We start from the raw sequence: 21551 nt of genomic DNA on the forward strand, positions 1-21551 counted from the left end.
CATCTCTCCATGTTAGTATGCAAGTTATTTTCTGATTTCTAGCCTACCAATCTGCAGAGATTAAACAATCCAGCCTGTGTGACCAGTCACAAATCTTAAAGACACACCTGTTTTTCATGTTTCCTCTGGAGACCTATCTGCACTATTATAGAAAGATGTCAGGTTAGTTTAAAATTATTGCTTTTACAAATAAGTTAAATGTAAGTCATAATATCATGAATAATCTCAAGGAATCTTTAAAAGTATCAATAGGATATTCTTTCCAAATAATAAAAACACGTACCAACAAATGTTTCATTTTTAAGTGCATGGCAATCTATTAAGCTCTACCAGTCTAACTGAAAACGTCTGGTAACTTTGACAAATTGGTTGAAACTGGAAACAGGTTTTAAAGGTCTCTTTGTAGAACAGCTGACATAAAACCTGTTTCTCTTAAAATTTTTTTTTTTAGTTTCTAAATTACCACACTTATCAGACAATGCCAAAGATTGAGCATTCCATTATGAAAATGCACCCTCTCCCTTTTTTATGCTTATGGGTTTAAGTCAGAAAGATCTTCCCATTCCAAGGCTGTTTTCTTCTTGTATTTTGATAGTCTATTTTCCTTTTATAAAAAAAATGTAAATCTTTGAGCTATTTATACTTTATCTGGGTATTTAGTGTATAGCATGAATTCACCTTCATTTTTTCCACCAAGCTGTCCAGTTGTCTCACTGCCATTTATTGAACAGCTCAGGTTTATCTACTTTACCATATACTACATTCCTATGTACCTGGGTCTATTTTCTGGGCTTGCTTTCTATTCTGCTTCACTGATCGGCAGATTCATGTGCCAGCACTGTGCTGTTTTAATTGTTGAGCCTTTATGATATGGTTTACTATTTGACAAGGCTTGTTCCTCCTCATTGTTCTTTTTAAAGAGTTTTCCTAGCTATTCTTGCTTTGTTTTTCCATATCAACTTTTGAATTAGTTGATCTAGATGCAGAAACAAAAACCTGTTGGTATTTTTATGGAATCTTTCTATCCAAGAACTTTGTTATCTTTTCATTTGCCATCTTTTGTGTCCTACAGATAGGGGTCTTAACATTTTCTCTATATGTCATATATGTTACTTAAGTTTCTTTCTAGATAAAATGATGTCTTCTCTTTCAGTACATATTCTATCTGGATCTTGTTGGTATACATGAAGGCTAGTACTTTCTGCATCTTAATTTTGTTATCTGTTAAATTTTTGTTGTTTGTAGTAGTTTTTCAGTTGATTCTGTGGGTTTTTTTTTTTTTTTTTTTACTGTGTGGTTGCCTCTCACTTGTGCCCCCAACTGGGGACCTGACGTGCAACCTAGTAATGTGCCCTGACTGGGAATCAAACCAGTGACACTTGGCTTGCAGGCCAACTCTCAATCCACTGAGCCACAACAGCCAGGGGCAATTCTCTGGGTTTTTTAGGTATGTAATCATGCTGCCTGTTAAAAAAAAAGTAATTTTATCACCTTGTTTCTATTTTTTACATCTTCAATTTCTTTCCATTGTTTAATTATATTGGCTGGTATCTCCAATCCAACATGAATAATATTTGTGATGGAGAGCACCCTTACCTTGTTCTTGATATTAAGTCAGACTACCCCTAGTTTGGACTGAGGCAGATTTCTTTTTTATCATACTAAGGAAGATTTTTTGTCTATTCCTTTTTTTTTTTTTTAAGATCCTCACCTGAGGTTATATTTAGATTTTAGAGAGAGAGGAAGGGAGAAAGAAAGGGAGAGAGAAACATTGATGGGTTGCCTCCCGTATGTGCCCCAACTGGGGGCCAAACCTGTAACTTAGGTATGTGCTCTGATGGAATCGAACCCACAACCTTTTGGTGTATGGGACAACACTCCAACCAACTTAGCAACCTAATCAGTGTGGCTCAGTGGGTTCGACTTTGTACCACAAAGTGAAAGGTCACTGGTTTGATTCCCTGTCTGGGCACATGACTGTGTGTAGGTCCCCAGTTGGGGTATGTGCGAGTGGCAACCAGTTGATGTTTCTCTCCCTCTCTTCTTCTCTCTATTTAAAAAGAAAAAAGAAAAAAAAAGATTGGTTGTTGGTTTTTTTTTTTTTTGGTTAAATGACTTTTAGAATCTACAGAAATTACACATTTTTATCCATGGCTCTACTAATAAGATGAGTACAGCATTAACTTTAAATATCAAATCATTCTTGTATTCCTGGAGTAAAACGCACATGGTTGATTACTTTTTACTTAAATATTTTTTTTATTGCACATAATGGACGGTCAATTACTCTTTTAATGTACTCTGCTGGACATCTGTTAATACCTGTGGGTTTCCCCCCATCTACTATCTTAATAGGACTTACGCATTTGTATTTATAAGTAAGATTTATCAACACTTTTCTTTTAATTTTAATAATCTTCTCAAGTGCTGGTATCAAGGTTCTACTCACCTTATAACAATAATTTGAAAGTTTCCTTATTTTTAACTCCCAGAAACAGTTTAAATCACATTCGCACTACCTGCTCTTTAAAGGTTTGATAAAATTCTATTGTGGAACTGTCAGGGCCTATTGCTTTAAAGTGGGTAAGATCACTGAAATGCTTTCTTCTGAAGTATTTTTTCTGAAATACTTTCCTTTTCTAGGGTCAGTTTTCATACAATTATGTTTTCTTAGAAAATCAATCCATTTCAAACCTAAGTTAAAATTTATCTGCAAGAGTTGAGTCAAGTTATCTCTTATTATGTTAATTTTGTTTATTTATTATTCCTCTTATATTGTATATTTGAAATTTCTCACTCCCTTTTTCATATGTAAGCATAGTGGTTTATCTTATTTTTTTCTTCAGAAATCCACTTTTTGGATTTATTTATTAGTTGTATTGTTTTTCAATTTTTAAATTCACTAATTTTTACAAATCTTTCTTCTTGATTTTCTTCCAGTTTATTTTGTTTTTCTAATTTTAAGTCATATCCTTAATTCATTCCTTATTTTGTATTGTTTTAAGTGAAGAAGGCTATGCACATTCCGAGCATTGCTTTAGCAACAGCCCCTTGGTTCTGATAAAATAGTATTTCCATTGTTCTAGTTTCCTAGAAATTCTTTAATTTCCCTTTTTCTTTAGAGTTGTTAGATTTAAAATTCCTCAATGAAAATGCCTTTTGTAACTTTATTATTAATTTGTTTAATTCTATTATGACTAGAAAATGTTGCTTATATTATTTTCTATTTTCTATCATATGACTGAGATTTTCTTTTATGATCAATGATCAGCATTTTGTGAATGCTCCATGGGTACTAGAAAAGATGACATAGTGCAGATATTTAGGATATGGAGTTTGAATAAAGCAATCAGATGTATCTTACTAATTATGCTGTCTTCTCTATCTATATTACTTTTTTCTCCATGTGCTGTGTCATGAACAGAGAGCTGAATTAAACTCTCTGTACTCATCTGTCCCTTCACAAACATGTGCTTACACAATAAACTGTGTGTTTCAAGGCTCTGACAGTTCTTTTGTTGCCTAGCATAAGCAAACTTTGGGCCTGATTTGATACAAGTACACTTCAGTACAGCTTTATTGATCTCTCAAAATTAGGGGCAAAACTTTCTACCAAACAGCCAAATTTTATATTCTATGTTAAGAAAAAGGATATAGAATTTGAATGATTTTTATTTAGTTGCAGCACATAGTTCTTCACACAATCAGGCGAAGAAAATTACTAAGTGATTTAAACTGTGTGAGAAAGGTGAAGGGATTGAGGAAAAAAAGAAACCCTCACAGACACAGACAACAGCATGGTGATCGCCAGAGGGAAAGTGGGTGGGCATGCAGAAGAGGGTATAGGAGGGATAAATGGTGATGGAAGGAGACTAGACAATGGGTGCTGAACCCATAATACAACACAAGGATGATGTATTGTTACATTGTGCACTTGAAATTTATTTAATTAACCAATGTAACCCCAATAAATTCAATAAAAATATATTTAAAAAATTTTAAATGTGTAAGAATGCAAAATTTAAATAATCTCATGAAAATTATCTAAAGGGTAATAAATAGAGTAAGGAGTGTTTTTAAAAATAAATTATCTTATTTTTATAGGGCCAAATTTCTCATTTAGAAAAATGTTTAACAATTTGATTCCAGAAAGTAAAAACTCTACTAAATCATAATCAACACTGAGGTATTAATAAAAGTATACTACAATTTAGTCATTGTGTTAGAGCATGAATTCAATTAAACATAATGGTTGTTGTTCCACCTTCACATTTTAAAAATATTCCAAAAGTATAAAATTTTTCCGTACCAAGCCCATTACTTTCTAGATGTCTTCTATGTCATAAGTACTTGACAAGGGGAATGTAGTACATAATATTGTGATAAGTTTGCAAAGTGACAGATGATTACTAGACTTAGTATGATTACATTGTAAGATATATAAATGTTGAATCACCATGTTGTACACCTGAAACTAATATAATATTGTATACCAACTATACTTAAATTTTTTTAAAAAGTAAAATAAAAAAAATTATTCGTTAGTGTTTTTTCGGTTTAGTGCAAATACTTTAGATGGTATATTAAACAAAACTACTACATTTATGTAGTAGGTAAGTAAATGTTTATTTAAATGCAACAGAGGCTTAAGCAAAAACCTGTTTAAAATAGATTACCTGATAGCAATAGTCTGATTAATTCATGAAAATGTTCAATCACTAAAAACATACTTATCAAGCACTTACTACTGGTAGGTGCTATGAAAGAAATAATGGTAATGCTGGATCTTGCTCCTTTGTTAGTAGCCCAACTGCTGACTTTTATGGTCAACCTGTATTTCTTCATACATCTATATAGTCCATATCAGATTTTCCAAGAGAAAACTAATATGAATGTTGGAGATAAGACCACAAAGTAAATGAAACAATTTTGGTCTAATCAGCTGAAATAATAAGCACTTCTGAGCACTTTGCTCAGAATGCCCTACTAGGTTTTTCTTCTTGCCTCTTGGGAAATTATTATTTCTGTCTCAGTAAGCCAATTTGTTTATGCTAATTTTATAGTAATATAGGCTTGTAAAAATCATTGGTTAACTGCTATTATTTTTGAAGTCATAATAATAATGATCATTAGTTTCAAGGTTAAAAATCAAGTAATATTTAGAAAATATTTTATTGAAATTTTCTTAACTATTTGGATTTCTTTCACACCCTAAATTACAAAAATTACATTGGCTTTCTCTCAATAATTTTAAATATCTTTTACATACATGGCATTTCCAATGAAAAGAAAAAAATTGATCATTACAATTTTAATAAATGTTCATAAGTGTAGTCATGAAATAATAAAATAATACTAACCTATTTTGCAGAGTATTTGTTTTAAATATGGTAATTTCTTGCTATGCAACTAAGTCAGAAGGGTAGCTTTCTCAGAGTAATTATTTATATTAATTATTTTTCAGCCTAGTAGGCCTTTATAGGCATTTTAATTTTCAATATAGTAACAAATCCCTTGTTTAATTGATGGTTTCATTAGTGACCTAAAGTCTGCCCACTGCTTTGAGTACCTTTATTATATACACATCTATGCACGGACACCAAGATTTAAGATTTGGACTTACAGGGATTGCCTGGGGCCCAGTTACAGCCTTGAGTCTAAGCTATATGCTCCAAAACCAGCTTTGCAAGAGATCTACAAATGGCAGTGCTCTATCATTTACTATTTTTAGACATACACTCAACTCCCAGGATCCTCATTGGGGAAGATGACTGGCAGGGAAGAACTCAGGCATTTCTGATCTTCTGGCCAAATATCACTGAATCCTTACTCTTATTTTTAACATTCACCATGAGTATAAAATTTAGTAATATAAATTGATACTTAAGTTATTCAACAAAGAAAGTAGAACGCAGTCTTCTAAAATCCATCTGAAACCCAAAAAGATTTTTATGTTTACAACGTTTCTTCTTAAGATTCCAACTGCAAAACATTGAAAACCCTCTTTAACTTCTTACCTTAGCACACTGCATGTGATTGCATCCCTCGTTCTTCTGTATTGGAGACTTACAGTTAGCACAAGGCTTGGAGTTGGTTAACAACCAGAGGCAGTTGGCAGCATCCTCATAAGCTTCACTAACTCCCACAACTTTGGGAAATTAAGCACAAACACAAAAATAAATGATTTAGTGTACAACTGCAAGAGAAAAAAAATCCAAAGTGCTCTTTGCAAGATGTCTTTCAGTTTTAATTACATTTTTATTTTTTCATTAGGCTGCATGGCAAAACTTTTAAATTGCTTTATTTTAAATGGTATGATTATAGGATACGAAGCTGAATTCCTATAAAACTCTATTTATGAAACCTGATTTAAAGGAGATTTTTTTTTCCCTAAAGTTGTGTCCAAATAAATTGGGAAAGAAAAAACCAAAGCTAAAAAAAAGAAAAAAAGCATTATGTTATTCTCTGTTTAAAATAACCATTGCATCAAAGAAAATTATAGGAAGAATGGTTACTTTGGACAATAATTTCTGAAACTGACCAATTGTAAATATAATCGACATGAAGTCTTCCTCACAGTAAAAAAATGAAAATTATATTAAAATATTAATTTTTTTTACCCATAATTATTTCAGATAAACTAAAAATAAATACAATGTAACATGTCTAAAACTAAACTTACCATTGCCCCCAAACTTGCTCCTTTCCCTATCCCCTGCCCTGGTGAATGATATGAACACCTACCCAGAGTTAATCCAGAAGAGCGTGACCTTGGACACACCCTTCTCTTTCTCTCACCCACCATGTCCCATTGATTCTGCCTCTTTTTCATACTTGTGTCTCTCCATTTTCAATTTTATTGCTTTAGCTAGGATCCTCCACACCTCTTGCCTAGACAATTAAAACACAGAAAACCAATCTATCTCCCAAGCTCAGTCTCCCTCCTCCCAAACCTCACAATACATCCTAAACAGTAATCTCTTTAAAATACACATCTGCTTTAGATCTTTTAGTGCTCCCCACTGACTACTAATGACTACAAAATAAAGTCAAATTGCTTTAACAAAGAACATAAAGTCCTTCATGATCTGGTCACTGTTTACCTGGCAAGCTCCTCCGACTTTCTATCTTCACACTAACTTCATGCTCTTCATTATCTTAACCTCAATTTATTCTACTAAATTTGAGATCTGCAATCTTAAGAAACGCCATGGTTTCTATTCTAAATTTGACATTTTACATTCTATAAACTTTTCGCCCAGTGAGGAGGGGCTGGAGAGAGTTCATGAGGCACAATTATGCAGACACTCTCAGAAGGGTGTGGTAAAGGGTTAGCCCTAATGTTAAAAGCAGGGGAGTAATCAGATGTTTTGAGTTTTTAAGTTTAAAAGGTGTGACCCAGCCTCTCAGATACAAATCCCTGAAGAGGGAAGGAGGCAAAGGTTTGAGCTGACTGAACCCTGGAAGAGCTGAGACTAGGAGCAGCCCTCTGATGGAGCCCAGCAGTGGAGGGGGCTTCTTGCTGCAAGGAACTCTTAAATTTGTGTTAACAATAGCACAACAGATCTACTGCTGGACTGTAAAGTACTGGTTTTCAATTCCACATAGCAAAGAAAAACAACAGCAACAATGATCTGACCAGACTTCATTCCAGTTTTAAAACCCACTTGGTAGACGCTGGTTTGGTTACGATGTTAGTGGAGAGAATTCTGAGATGCCTAGTGGAAAATAGGAGTTTCAGAAGGAACTTAACTACTACACTCATGGCAGTTAGGCCAAGCTGGAGAGGTAATGCCATTTACAAAGTGTCGTGCTATAAAATTAATCACTAAGTACAAATATCTCCTTTTTGTTTACATGTAGTGGCCTTTCTCCTCCCTTCAGTATCAACATTATTTTTAGCTCAGAAGCTCTCACATATTCTTATGACCCTTATTGTCCATTGTTATAATAAATAAAGCACAAAGCCATTAAAACAAAGCAGCTGTGTGGCCTGCAACATAACAGCATTTTTCTCCCACCCTTGGTGAGAATGCTAGTTCCTAACTTCATTCTAGTGGACTGCATGAAGTAAATCATGTTCAGGAAATGACTATTATTACAACAAAGACTTGTGCTGGAATAAAAGCCTTCAATTTCAGTTTTGTGAACACACTTATTTCATACATCTGCCCTTGTACACATTGTTCTTCACATCTGCAATACTGCATCTCCCTTCAATCTACCTGGTGACTCTTCCTCACTTGTACTGACTTCCATACTCTTCCCTTCACTTCAGTTACATGTCTATTAAATCTATCTTCTTTCCTTTATAATCTTGTGTGCTTAGGTCTCTTTCTAAGAAATATTAACTTCATGTAATCAAATGGCAACTTATATCTGGCTTTCGACAGAGACATGATAAACCTGGGGAACAGGAACAATCTATATGGGTGTTTTTGATTTAGGAAGCACATAGCCTAGATACTTTAAAAAATTGTTGATTAAATGATGAATATACAGAACAGAAATATTTAATCAGACCTTGCTATAAAATATCCTGAGATTATTCACTTCCCTTTGCTCCTAGATAAGGATATGAGCCTTCTCATCATGTGAAAGGGACCTCCCTCAGCAATTAATAAGCTGGCATTCTGGTTTACATAGTAGTCTCTTCTCCATGGATCTGAATAGCCCTGAGTCAGTGCACAGATAAATCTTGTGAATCTGAAATGCTGAGGACCAGCTCTTGGGCCATAGTGTACTGCCTGACATAATACAAGCCTGTAACAGGTCTCATGGCTGCCAGCAGTCTCCCCACCAGTGTCACTTCAGCTGCTGCTGACATGCATATCTACCACATCTTGCCTCTGTAGATATGCTAGAACCCCATTAATATCTCACCGTCTTCAGGAAGATTCTTTGACACCCCACTACCCAATCTGATTTAGTCATTCTTGTTTTTGTACTCTTTTTCTTTTTTTTGTACTCTCATCTTTACCCAATTATACAGGGTGGGGCAAAAGTAGGCTTACAGTTGTTTGTATGGAAAATAATATAATAATAAACTATAATACAAGAATAATCTGTTTTGTGCATTCATAACTGTAAAGCTACGTTTGCCCCACCCTGTATTATCGTATGATACTGCAACTATCTGACTGCTTCCCTTCTAGATTCCGCACTCTTTGAAGGACGGCATCATCTTTATTACGTGCTTTCCTCATAGTAGAGATAGATTCACTGAGTGAATTCTTAAACCTGATTTGCAATGCCTCACACTAACTCCATTATCTAAAAATAAAGGGAAAAAAACCCCTAAATTAATTTTCATTTATATTAATTCGAAAGAAAATAGTTGCCACAAAACACTCAGGGGATAAAAATTATTATAAAGAAGATATATTTACTTGTCAAATGCAGGAATTGCTATTAGGAAGGCTAATTCAAACTCACTCTGCTCACTGGACCTGTGCCCTGTTTCACTCAATACAATATAAGTCTAAGTTTCCTCAGCTGTAAACTAAGATTTCTAATATCAACTTCATAGCATTTGTGAGAATTAACAGAGATAATATATTTATAGAAGTCTTAGTAAAAATAGTTACAACATGGCAACTAATAATAAGTCCACAGAACCACATTAGTAAGAAATTAGCTTGCCTTGTTATTCACTGGAAGCTTCCAGGAAATAAGAAGCTTCCTCTCACTCCAAATGATACATTTCTTCCCATCAAGTACAGAGAAGTTAGTTGGCCCACCCCAGAATAATAGGGAAGGCTGCCAGAGGAGCCTTAAGTAAGACTCCTGTTTACCTTGTCGATCTTAGCATGAAAAATAAGTCAGCTGGAAACATGGAACCTTCTATGATTAACCTCTTGCAAAAATCCTGTCACCTCCAAAAGGATGTTGAATAAAGGGGTGATGTTAAACAGGGGAACTCTAGCATTAACAAACTTGAAATTTTCTTAAAAGAAGATTCTCAGAAATATGACCTTATCTTTTGTATGCTATTAGAAAATAAGTAGCATAGCTATCTAAAATTCCTCTTACGTTCTTCTGGTTTCATTTCAGTTACTTTTTGTAGCCAATTTTTCCATGTTTGGCAATCACAAGGCTCATGTGCTTCACCAAGGCACTCCCTAAAGAGGAAAACAAAGAAACGGCAATTTAAAAACATTTTTCATAAACCCTAGGGTAATAAAAAAGATACAAAGCAACTCTTTCAACTTCAAAGTTGAGAAAACTGAGGCACAGTGACTACTGAGAGATGAAGTATTTCAATAGAGGAATTAAAAATGTGATTCTAAAGCTAGATACTAACAGGTCAGTTTTTTTCAAACCAGTATATTCATTTATACATTTTTAAAAATTCCAAATAAATGACCTAATATTTATAATTTAGTTTTGCATTCCTCAAAAGCTATAAAATATAAAATATTTTTATCAGTTAGGTTCTGCCCTCACTAATACTTGAAACTCTTGCAACTTCAAGTTTGTGTTCCCCTGGCTAGCAGCATTACCTTTACTCAGGAGCTTGTTAAAAACGCAGAAGAGCAGGCCCCGCTAGACCTAATGATTAGAATATGCATTTTATCAATATTATCACATGACCTTTCTACATTTTAAAGTTTGAGAAGTACTGCTTTACATCACATTTGTGTCATTACTTTTATCTCCGAGGCACTTTTACCTCTGAATCGCCAAGTAACAGCTAGGGCAATCTAATTTACTTTTGAGTTTGATGAATTTCCAATTTTCTGTTTCATTGAATTTTGGCAAATTTTGATTTAAATAATTAAAAACATATCAATTTATCATTTCTAAGTTAATTTTATATTCTTAAAATCAAATGCTGAAAAGGGCCTAAAGTATTTACAAATTATTTGTTTTAATTCAATATGATGCTATATTCTACAGTACAAAAGTTATTTGTTATTAGTTAATAATAAAATATCATTTAGGGGAGGAGAAAGACCCAATCTGCTGTTGTCATCATTATCATTATTTATTTTTTAAAGATTTTATTTATTTATTTTTAGAGAGAGGAGCAGAAACATTGATATGAGAAACACTGATCACTTGCCTCTTGAGTACATGCCCCGACCAGGGGCTGAAGCTGCAACCCAGGCATGTGGCCTGATCGGGAATCAAACCAGCGACCTTTTGCTTTGCAGGACAATGCCCAATCAACTCAGCACACTGGTCAGGGCATTATTATTGTTATTTTAAATAAAGATCTTATTTGCAAAGTTTAGGTTTGTTAAGACATGCCTCCTGACTCAGAGCCTTACAAACTAAGAAGTAACATTTCACTTTATTAAGAATGTATCAATTCTACTTCACATCTATTAGGATGGCTACTACTAAAAAAATGAAAAAATAACAAGTGTTGGGGAGGATGTGGAAAAATAGAAACCCTTGTGCATTGTTTGTAGGAATGTAAAATGATGTAACTGCTATGGGAAACAGTTTGGTGGTTCTTCAAAATGTTAAACATAGAATTATCGCATGATCTAGCAATTCCACCTCTAGGTATACACCTAAAAGAATGGAAAGCAATGACGTAAACTTTCACACCAATGTTCATAACAGCATTATTCACAGCAACCAAAATATGGAAACAACCCCAGTGTCCATCGACACATGAATAAACAAAATGTAGTATGTACACACACAAAAGGAATATTAGCCAGCAATAAAAAAAAATGAAATTCTGATCCATGATACATATTGTAATGTGGATGAACCTTGAGACATTAAGAGACATTCTGCTAAGTGAAATAAGCCCGATACGAAAGGACAAATATTGTATGATTCTAATTATGATAAATATTTAGAATAGGGAAATTGATAGAGTAGAGAGAGACAGAATGTAGAATGGTGTTTACCAGTAGCTGAAGGGTAGGGAGGAGGAAGAATGTCTGCTTAATGGTTACAGAGTTTCTATTTGGGAAGATGAAAAAGTTCTGAAAATGCACAACATTATGAATGTACTTAGTACCACTGAATTGCATACTTAAAAATGGTTTAAAGAAAAAGCAACAGCATCAGTTACTTTGAAAGTACTTTAGTCTCCTTAAATTCCTGACATTACCAAACCTGGCATTTGGAAAGTCTTTTCGGTAAATGCAGTTTTATAAAGTCCTTTAGTAACTCAGTGGTAACTTAACAGTCATTCAAAAAAAATATATTGGGTTGCCCTGGCTGGTAGCTCAGTTGTTTAGACGTCATCCTGATACACCAAGGTTGTGGGTTTGATCCCCATCAGGGCACATATTAAGAGTCAACCAATGAATGAATGAAGAAGTGGAACAATAAATCAATGCCCCCCCCCACACCTCTTAAGTCAATCAAAAACATACTGGGTTGATTAAAAATAGAAGTAGATATATTAGATTTACTTTAGTACATATCAAAATCAACTCTGCTTCCCAGAATGTAAAGCATATCTGTAATAACTGTTAATTCTAAATTAGCACATATACCACCATACATTAGTGTTAGAAATATACTGCAGATCTAAGAACAGTGTTTCCTAGAATTTGTATTCCTTGTGAGTCATTTAAAAAAAAATTAAGGTGTAGAAAAGCCTTATATATCTGCAGTTCCTAGAACAAATCAAATGAAGTCAATGAAATAAATTATTTCCATTAAGTTTAAGATTTTTCCCTCTGAAAATTAAATAGAATATTCAATGTTTTTCCCCCTAGCAGAATCAATACTAGTATGATTTCCTCTGCTGCTAGAACATTTTCTGACAGAACCAACAAAATAATCATGGGGGCAAAAGCCCAGTGTCTTAAAAAAAAAACTCTGAAAATATAAATGCTACTTCTTCAAAAGTCCACAACTGCTTATCAGTATGCTTGATTTCTGAAGTTGTGTTGCATTAGACAGCAACATCAGGTTTCCTTTTCTAGAATCTCTGAGGAGGGCACAGAATTGCTGCCTCCTCAGGTGCTAGCCCAATCAGTATGACCACTTCTGGCTGTTCAACTGGTTGGCAGAGTTTCTACTAGTTCCCAATGCAATGCTAAGAGTGGATATGGAAAGGAGAAGCTTATAAATAAAGAAGAAGCTAGAGCAAGGGCCATAAATTAGAAAAAGCTAGAGACTGACAGTACTATTACAGATCTTCAAAAACTAAGGTATCTGAAGAAAATAAGTCTGAACTTCTTTGAATATGGCAATAACAATGCTACTAGAATGATAAGTGATCGATGTTCTGGATTACACAGGGGACAATTTTTAACATAATTCCTGTTGAGTTAGATTTTTCAGCTGTTTTAGACTTAAATAGGCATGCTGATTTCAAAACTGCAGTTAGTTTTCTTCTATCACGTCAAGTTTTTTCTGTACAGCTTATCTTAATGCAACCACTCTAGGATGGATTGAGCCTGGTTTGAGGGAAGCACTAGTGCTCTATTGGCTGACAGCAAACCTTCCTCGAGTGGGGAGGGGTGGGGGATGACCTTGGAGACCAGCAACAGGTTCATACTTGTCTATGCTATTCAGTTACACATGAGACAGTGTGGTGAGACGTTGTGTGCCGCTCTATATAGTGAATTGTATTCCGAAGTGTAGTCTGAGTTCTTGTCTGTATACAAGGAGTTAGCAGAATTTATTTTTTTATTTACTTATGTATTTATTTCCTTTCCTTCAGATCATGTCTGCCTCTGCTATTTCTCACTGTAAGTGCCTAAACAACCTATTCGTTTTGTTATATCTATGGCAGTTTCACCATTCTCAGTCAAAGGACAAACATCAGCGCATTTGTCAGGCAAGCCTATTTTGCATATTTTAAAGTAAAACTTGGTGATCAAGATAAGTCTTGGGCCCCTCACAAGGTGTGCAAGCAGTGTGTCGAGAGTTTACAGAAGTGGATGAAGGGAACACGTGATAAATTGCCATTTGGTATACCTATGGTTTGGCGAGAGCCCAGAGATCATTCAAGGGACTGTTACTTTTGTATAGTGAAAACATCAGGATACAACAAGAAAAATAAATGTAAAATAGAGTATCCTAGTCTACCATCAGCTATACACCCAGTGCCTCATTCAGCTGAAATCCCAGTGCCAGTTTTCACTGAACTTCCCTCTTTCAAAAAACAGGAGTATGGTGAAGAAGTAAGAGAAAGCAACAATGAAGATTTTGAAATTGAAGATGACTCAGTTCATAAGGGATTGATCAGAATGAGTTCAACGATTTGGCACAGGATTTGGGACTATCCAAAGAGGCTTCAGAACTCCTGGCGTCAAGACTGCACAAGAAAAACCTGCTTGAAAGAGGAGCGAAGGTATCCTACTTTCGATCAAGAGAAAGTGCATTTCTGCAGTACTTTTGAAGTGATGGTGGCTTTGTGTATTGCCATAGCATACATGGTTTAATGGAGGAATTGGGAATTCCAGTCTATAACGCAACTAAATGGCAACAGTTCATCGACAGCTCAAAGCGGAGCTTGAAGTGTGTCCTCCTCCACAATGGCAATTTACTTGGTGCAGTCCCAATTGGCCATTCAGTTTGTTTTCGTGAGGAATATGAAGACATAAAGAGAGTCACTGATCTGCTGCAATATCACAAGCAGAATTAGATGATCTGTGGACCTTAATATGGTCTGCTTCCTTCTTGGTCAGCAATGTGGATACACCAGGTATCCCTGTTTTCTGTGTATGTGGGACAGCAGAACTCATGAGAAGCATTGGGTGGAGTCGAACTGGCCTCCAAAAATACCTTAATATGTATGTTTGGTAGCAGAACTTTACTACTTGTACACAATTTGATTTACAGTAACAAGATACAGCCTTTATATGAATAAACTAACTCTAAATAAACAGTATATTCAGGTAATTTTTTCTTTATTTTCCTTTGTATGTGCATTTTGTATGATTTGGGGGATAAAGGGAGGGTATCCTGTACCTTAAAAAGTTGACATGATAGAGAAAAACGGAAAATTTTTGGATTCAGATGCCAAAAGTTAGTCAAAAACAAGTGTCAGATCCAACTCAAGAACACTGTGTTCCCCAGTGTGTGTAGCAAGAGATGTTATTCTGAGAGAAGTAATGAAGATACTAGAATGTTCTGAAACCTAAATTCCTGAAGAGAGTTTTAACCGAGGGACCAATGACTGGTGACAAGTGTTATGACAGACCCGGTACCTGTTGCTGCGATTGCACCTCAAAATGTCACTAAAAACAAGTAAATAAACGGGAAGGGGAATTTTGGCACATAAGTCGACTGATATTTAGAAACACTAATAAAGTGAGTTCATTCAGGGAAAAAGGTGCTTGGTGATAAATTATAAAGAAAAAAAATAGTTGTCTTACCTAAAATCCTTAACCCTGTTTAAGTATGATGGTTAACTAATATCAGGGGACCAAAGGATGGCTCTTTCCTTGAAAATATATCAAACAGACAACCATTGGCAGAAAAATAAAAAAGGTGCAAAGTGAAAATAACATTCAGTCCTTGCTTGCAGCATGCTGCTGGAGAGGCAGTGTGCACCCGGAGCAGAGAGTGGCTCTGCCTTCACTGCGTGTTAGTGCTACTTTAGGTTTTATGTGTTATTTGGTATGATTTGTTATGATTTTATAGGTTATAATTTGGGTTTGGGAACACTCCAAATTTTTCCATGTAAATTAATGGTAACTGCTTCTTCACTTTACATCATTTCCACTTATTCTACCTTACTTTAGGATAGAGGGAAAACCTGTATTTAGATGGCTATACTACTTTGTACAGAAGACATGGTATTTTAACAGGGTCTTATGATTGATCTCTACCAAATAAATACTATTATTGTGTTTTCATTCCTGGCCTAGTAAGGGTTGGGGAATGAGTTATGTTAGCTGGAAGGACTCTGATACTTAAATAGCTGAATAGTGCCAGTCTGGAAAATTTTTTTTCCCAGAACCAGAGCTATTAAGCTAAGGGTTTCAGACTGATTATGCAAGAGAAGATGAGACTCAACTGTTAGGCTACAAACAAGGACAGCCTCGTTTATTTTGCCCAGTGGACTCTTTAAAGAGCCCTTTGTCTGTGAAGTCTATAGAGAAGGAGATGAAGCATGAAACTATTAGTTTAACTCAATCAAGATTCTTGATACTACCAAGGGAGTATGTGTTATCAAAATCCTTATCCTGGGTATTGAAGGAAAACAGAATGAGCTGATGATGATTTTAATGCCGAGACATTCACTTTCAAAGTTTTCCCAAATACTTGACAAGTCTGCACATTCACTGGAAAGTTAAGTGGACTAGAAACCTGATACTGTGATTTCTCACCTGGTGCATCACTATGATTCAAGCCTTTCTATCAGGGGTTCAAATTTGTTTCATGGTTATGGTAACACTATTTTAAAGGCATAGTTCCAATAAATAAATGCTCAATAGCTGTGTGATATATTAAAAACCTCACCATTTTACTAATTAGAATATTCTTGCCAGTAAATGTTAGTGAATAACTCTAAAGTATGGTTGATGTCTGTGGATTAGAAGAGATAAATAAAGTCCGAGTAATTTTCACAGTATCTAAAGGAGATATTGGTGATTAAAGGGAACAGGAGACATTCAGGAAAGAAAGAACCATTAAACCAGGTTAATTTTGAGTTCTCCTCAGATTAAGATTCTGGTGGCCAAGAAGTATTTCTGACAACAAATCTTTGAAGTTAAATAAGAGAAGAAAGACTGTGTTAGTTCAGAGGGCAAAGAAGCAGTAACATATTCTACACTCCCTACAGATAACATTGTGGAGATGAGACCAATTGCAATTATACAGACTAAGGGGAGAAAGCATTCTAAATTGAGTTATGAAGGATCCAGAACTAGTTGGCAGACAATTTATAATACAGAGGGCTATCCTGTGATGGGAAGGGAAATAAATGCCTACTCCTGCCTTCCCTCCTAACAATGAACACATTCAGTTATATTCAGGCAGACATCTCTTGCAGGTGACTCTCAACTGATCTGTCACATGCAGTTTTTAAAAAGAAGAAATTATTATTGCTATTTCTTGTAGTTTTTGTTATCATCTTTAGGAATATATCTGAGCTTTTGGGGTAAGAAAAAGTAAACCCAGAATCATATGACTTTATTTTATAAAGATCTCTTGCAAAGCTTCCTTTTGCACAAAGCCGATTGTGCTTCTCTTTAAAACACTAGAGAAGGGTAGAATTCTACTTAAAATTTTTTAAAAAATATTTGTAAATTATAATTACAGGAAAAGCTCTACTATAGGAATAAGAGCAGGAAGCTATGAATGTTAAACAAAGAATTTGGCTATGTTTCAATAAAACTTTATTTTCAAAAATTGGTGTGGCCCTGGCTGGTGTGGTTCAGTGGATTGAGTGTCAGTCTGTGAACCAAAAGGTCACCGGTTCAAAGCCCAGTCAGGACACATGCCTGGGTTGCGGGCCAGGTCCCCAGTTGGAAGTGTGCAAGAAGAAACCAATTGATGTTTCTCTCCCTCTCTTTCTCCCCCCCTTCTGTCTGAAAATAAGTAAAATCTTAAAAAAAAAAAAAAAAATTGGTGTGGACAGTAGTTTGGCGATACCTGACCTAGAGTTTGGTGCTATATATGGATTGGCAGGTCAAAAAATATTTTTAGCTAGTGCTAGTAACGATTAGGGTAAGAAACAGATCTTTCAGGGTAGGAAACTATTTCTATGCCTTTTTACTACCTAGCAGTACTATGATTTCATTTTGGTTTCTAATAAGTAGACAAGTAAACAGAATACTATAGTCATCTATACTGCATCCTTGCATATACGATACAGTAAACCTATAACTGAACAAACAGCAGAACAAAAACTATTTCTTTTTTGATCATTTAATTGAATAAAACAAAAATTATTACTGAGTTTACTCTGAATAAAGTTAAAATGCTGATGTCAGACAAACATACACAGTTCTAGAGCCCACTTATTAGTGATTTATCATCAGCTCATACTTACTGAGTATGTATCAGACGCTGGAAATTCAACAAAGACACACAAAGTAGTTTCTATCTAAAACCATGCATTAGAATCATCTAAGAGCTTTTTTTTTTTTTTTTTCCAGTCCTATTTCAAAACCTACTACGTCAAAATCTCACTTGCTGGGGTTTGGGATGAAAATTTGGAAAAGTTGTCTTAGTAATTCTGGGCATCTCTGGTTAAGAATCACCGCTAAAGACTTTTATTTTAAGGAAAAAAGTGAAACTAATCATTTTCTAATCTGTGGTCAGCAATCTGATATTAGTGTTCAAACGCATGGACTCTGGAATCAAACAGAGGTGGACTTTAACCCACTTCTGCCATGTGTTAGCTGCATAACCCTGGGTGACTTCTCTGTGTCTGAGTTTCTTTATCTGTAAAATGGGTATAGTAACAGCACTCAACGCATAGCAAAGTCGGGAGAACTCAATATATTAAAATATTTCACACAGTGCCCTGCACATATCAAGCACACAATAAATGCAAATTCAATACACATTTTAAAATGAATAAGAATGGCATTAAATACTACAATTTAAAGACCTGATTCAAGGTACAAATTCTCTTCAAAAAACTATGAGAAAGGTGATTAAGTTACTTCCAGTTTGTCTTGTACTGACCAGCAGAAGAGGTGCCCTTTTCCGCAGTCCACAGCAGGAGCTCTGAGCAAAGGGAAGCTGAGTGTATCAGACCCAGATGTATTTGAGCCTTGTTTTGTTAGTCTGACTGCTCTTTCACAGCCTGGAGTAGGACACCATTTAATGGCAGGATTATTTTCAACAAAGGCCTGTTGAAATAGCAATAACAAAATACAACAATAAATACCTTAACTCTGAATTCTAATATAGAGTGTGTTCCTATGTTAATTTACTTTAAAGCCAATAAAAGAGTGAAATAATAAACAAGGAGTAGTCAGTCTCAAAATACTTAAAACAGTACCAGGAAGTATGAGACAACTTTTTATTGAAAGTATAATTGGCATACACTATTATATTCATTTCAGGTGTACAACATAAGGATTTGACAACTGTGATCACTGCAGTAAGTCTAGTAACCTCTGTCACTGTACAAAGTTAATACACTATTATTGACTATACTTCCTATGCTGTACACTACATCCCTGTGACTTATTTTATAACTGGAAATTTGTACCTCTAATGCCTTTCACCTTTTTCACCCATCTCCTCAACCCTGTCCTGTCTGGCAACCACCAATTTGTTCTCTGTATCTATGAGTCTGTTTCTGTTTTGTTTTGACCTTGAGATCCAAATATAAATGAAATCATGAAACAACTTAGTAAGAAGCAAAGAAGTGGCAATTACCTAGTAATGACATGATTTTTAAAATTTACATTTTCTTTAATCTAAAAACCAGGATGATAATGATAAACTAAAAATGTAATATTCACACAGAAAATGTGCAACTTAGAAATGTTTTCTCATACAATGTGGCACTTTTATAAACAGAATCTTATATGTGATTATTATTTGCATTAGAATAGTAAATTTCTAAATGGCATCCTAATAATACATAAAAATTAATATTATGATGCTTTCAATCCAGAGAAACAGAACTTCCTTTTTAAAAGTGTATGCATTAGGATTTAGAACACAAAAATTCTGCGCAAGGTACTTAAAATGTAACTTTTATATCATACAAAAAAGAAAGTAACTTGCATATGCTCCTGAATAACTCCTGAATAAAAATATAGATAGAAGATGCAATAAACAGTATAATTCATTATATGAAACTATTAATTGAAATGAAAAGATAACTCCATAAGTTTCTAAGTTGCTGATTTTTATTTCTAAATTATTTATATTTAGGAGTGTAAAATATAATGTCTTTTAGAAAGCTTAAAGTAGTACTATCTACTTCAAACATTATTTTGATCAATGAGTTATAAAAGTACAACAGGGAAAATCAGTAAGTAGTTCTGAGCAATAGTTTTATTTATTTTGGTATACTAGTACTTTAGCTTTTCACTTTTACTTCTGTCATAAATATAAAATAATGCTTTAGCTTGGAACTTTAATTAATGCTACTATTCTGTTATGCAATTTTTCTGAGACAAAAGGAAATTACATTTTCTTTATGCAATTTTTATGTGTTTCCCAAAATAAAAGATATATTAAATAAAATCTGTTGTATAGGTTCATAAAATTAAAATTATGAAAATTGGAGAGATAATTGCCAGCATACCTTAATATCAAACTGTAGGTATCGTTTGTCCATCTCCTTAGAGACTACACTTTCTATGATATCCACAGGTACAAGTTGGAAGCAATCATACGCAGGGCAGAAAATGTTGTGAGCTTCACCTTCTTGAATTTTCAGATTCAAAAACCTATTAAAATGATCAATTAATAGGAAATAAGGGAAGATGTAATTGATTTACAGTCTAAGATTTTTTCTTTATGCTTAATCTTCTGTTAGAATATAATTAAAATAACACCAGTGAACCAAGTGCAGAATATCAACTCTAATACATTGATTCATGTAATTCACAAACACTGAACACTCACTACTTGCCAGTCATTCATTGTACATATATGAATATATACCTACATGTATATACATATTTTATATATTTTTACATATTCTTGTTCTGCTTCATTCTCTCTAAAAATTTGAAACTATATTTATTTAACATAAAAAATTCAGAAATGACTGGTTTAGAAAGGTCATATTCAATTCTTAATATTCTACACCTTTATTATTTTTCCTCCCCCACCCCAAGATTTATTTATTTATTTATTTTTAGAGAGAACGAAAGGGAGGGAAAAAGAGAAGAAGAGAAACATCAATGTGTGGTTGCTTCTCACATGCCCTCAACTTGAGACCTGGCCCTCAACCTGGGCATGTGTCTTGACTGTGAACTGACATAGAGTTCAAAACACTGGTGATAAAGCTGTTAACAGGCTTTGACAGATATGCTTAAGTACGGCAAACACATAAAAGAAGAAGTGAAGACTATGCTAAATAAAATGAAGGGAAATACATACAAAACCAATGTTGAAGGGAAGGAAACTGGGGTTCAAATAAATGATTTGGAACGTAAGGAAGAAAAAAATAGTGAACCAGTAAAGAATGAGAAAACAAGAATTGAAAAAAATGAGGAGAGGCTTAGAAACCTCTGGGACAACTTTAAATGTGCCAATATCCAAATAATAGGGATTCCAGAAGGAGAAGAGAAAGAGCAAGAAATTGAAAGGTTATGTGAAAAATAATGAAGGAAAAGTCCCCAAATTTGACAAAGGAAATAGACATACAAGTCCAGAAAGCACAGAGAATCCCAAACAAGTTAGACCCAAAGAGGACCACACCAAGGCACATCATAATTAAAATGCCAAAGCCTAAAGACAAAGAGAGAATCTTAAAAGCAGCAAGAGAAAAGCAGAGAGTTACCTACAAAGTGGTGCCTATAAGACTATCAGCTGATTTCTCAAAAGAAACTTTGCAGGCTAAAAGGGACTGGCAAGAAGTATTCAATGTGATGAAAAGTAAGGACCAATCTTGGCTGTAACCAAGATTACTCTATCCAGTGAAGCTGTCATTTAGAATGGAAGGGCAGATAAAGTACTTCCCAGACAAAGTAAAG

General features: G+C 34.5%; 1 protein-coding gene across 3 annotated transcripts in view; it reads right to left on the minus strand.

The window, feature by feature from the left end:
• The window catches only part of ANKIB1 (ankyrin repeat and IBR domain containing 1), a 137194-nt gene that overhangs the window by 14655 nt on the left and 100988 nt on the right, over positions 1–21551 (minus strand). For all 3 annotated transcript variants that reach the window (XM_090287246.1, XM_090287244.1, XM_090287245.1), the window contains 4 exons: positions 20153–20297; positions 18571–18737; positions 10033–10121; positions 6018–6148 (listed from right to left, as the gene is read on the minus strand). In XM_090287246.1, the coding sequence (XP_090143372.1) occupies positions 6018–6148; positions 10033–10121; positions 18571–18737; positions 20153–20297 (532 nt within the window). The remainder of the gene's footprint in view (positions 1–6017; positions 6149–10032; positions 10122–18570; positions 18738–20152; positions 20298–21551) is intronic.

Source organism: Furipterus horrens, unplaced genomic scaffold, assembly GCF_987537825.1.
Source record: "Furipterus horrens unplaced genomic scaffold, mFurHor1.1.pri manual_scaffold_9, whole genome shotgun sequence".
Lineage (NCBI taxonomy): Eukaryota > Metazoa > Chordata > Mammalia > Chiroptera > Furipteridae > Furipterus > Furipterus horrens.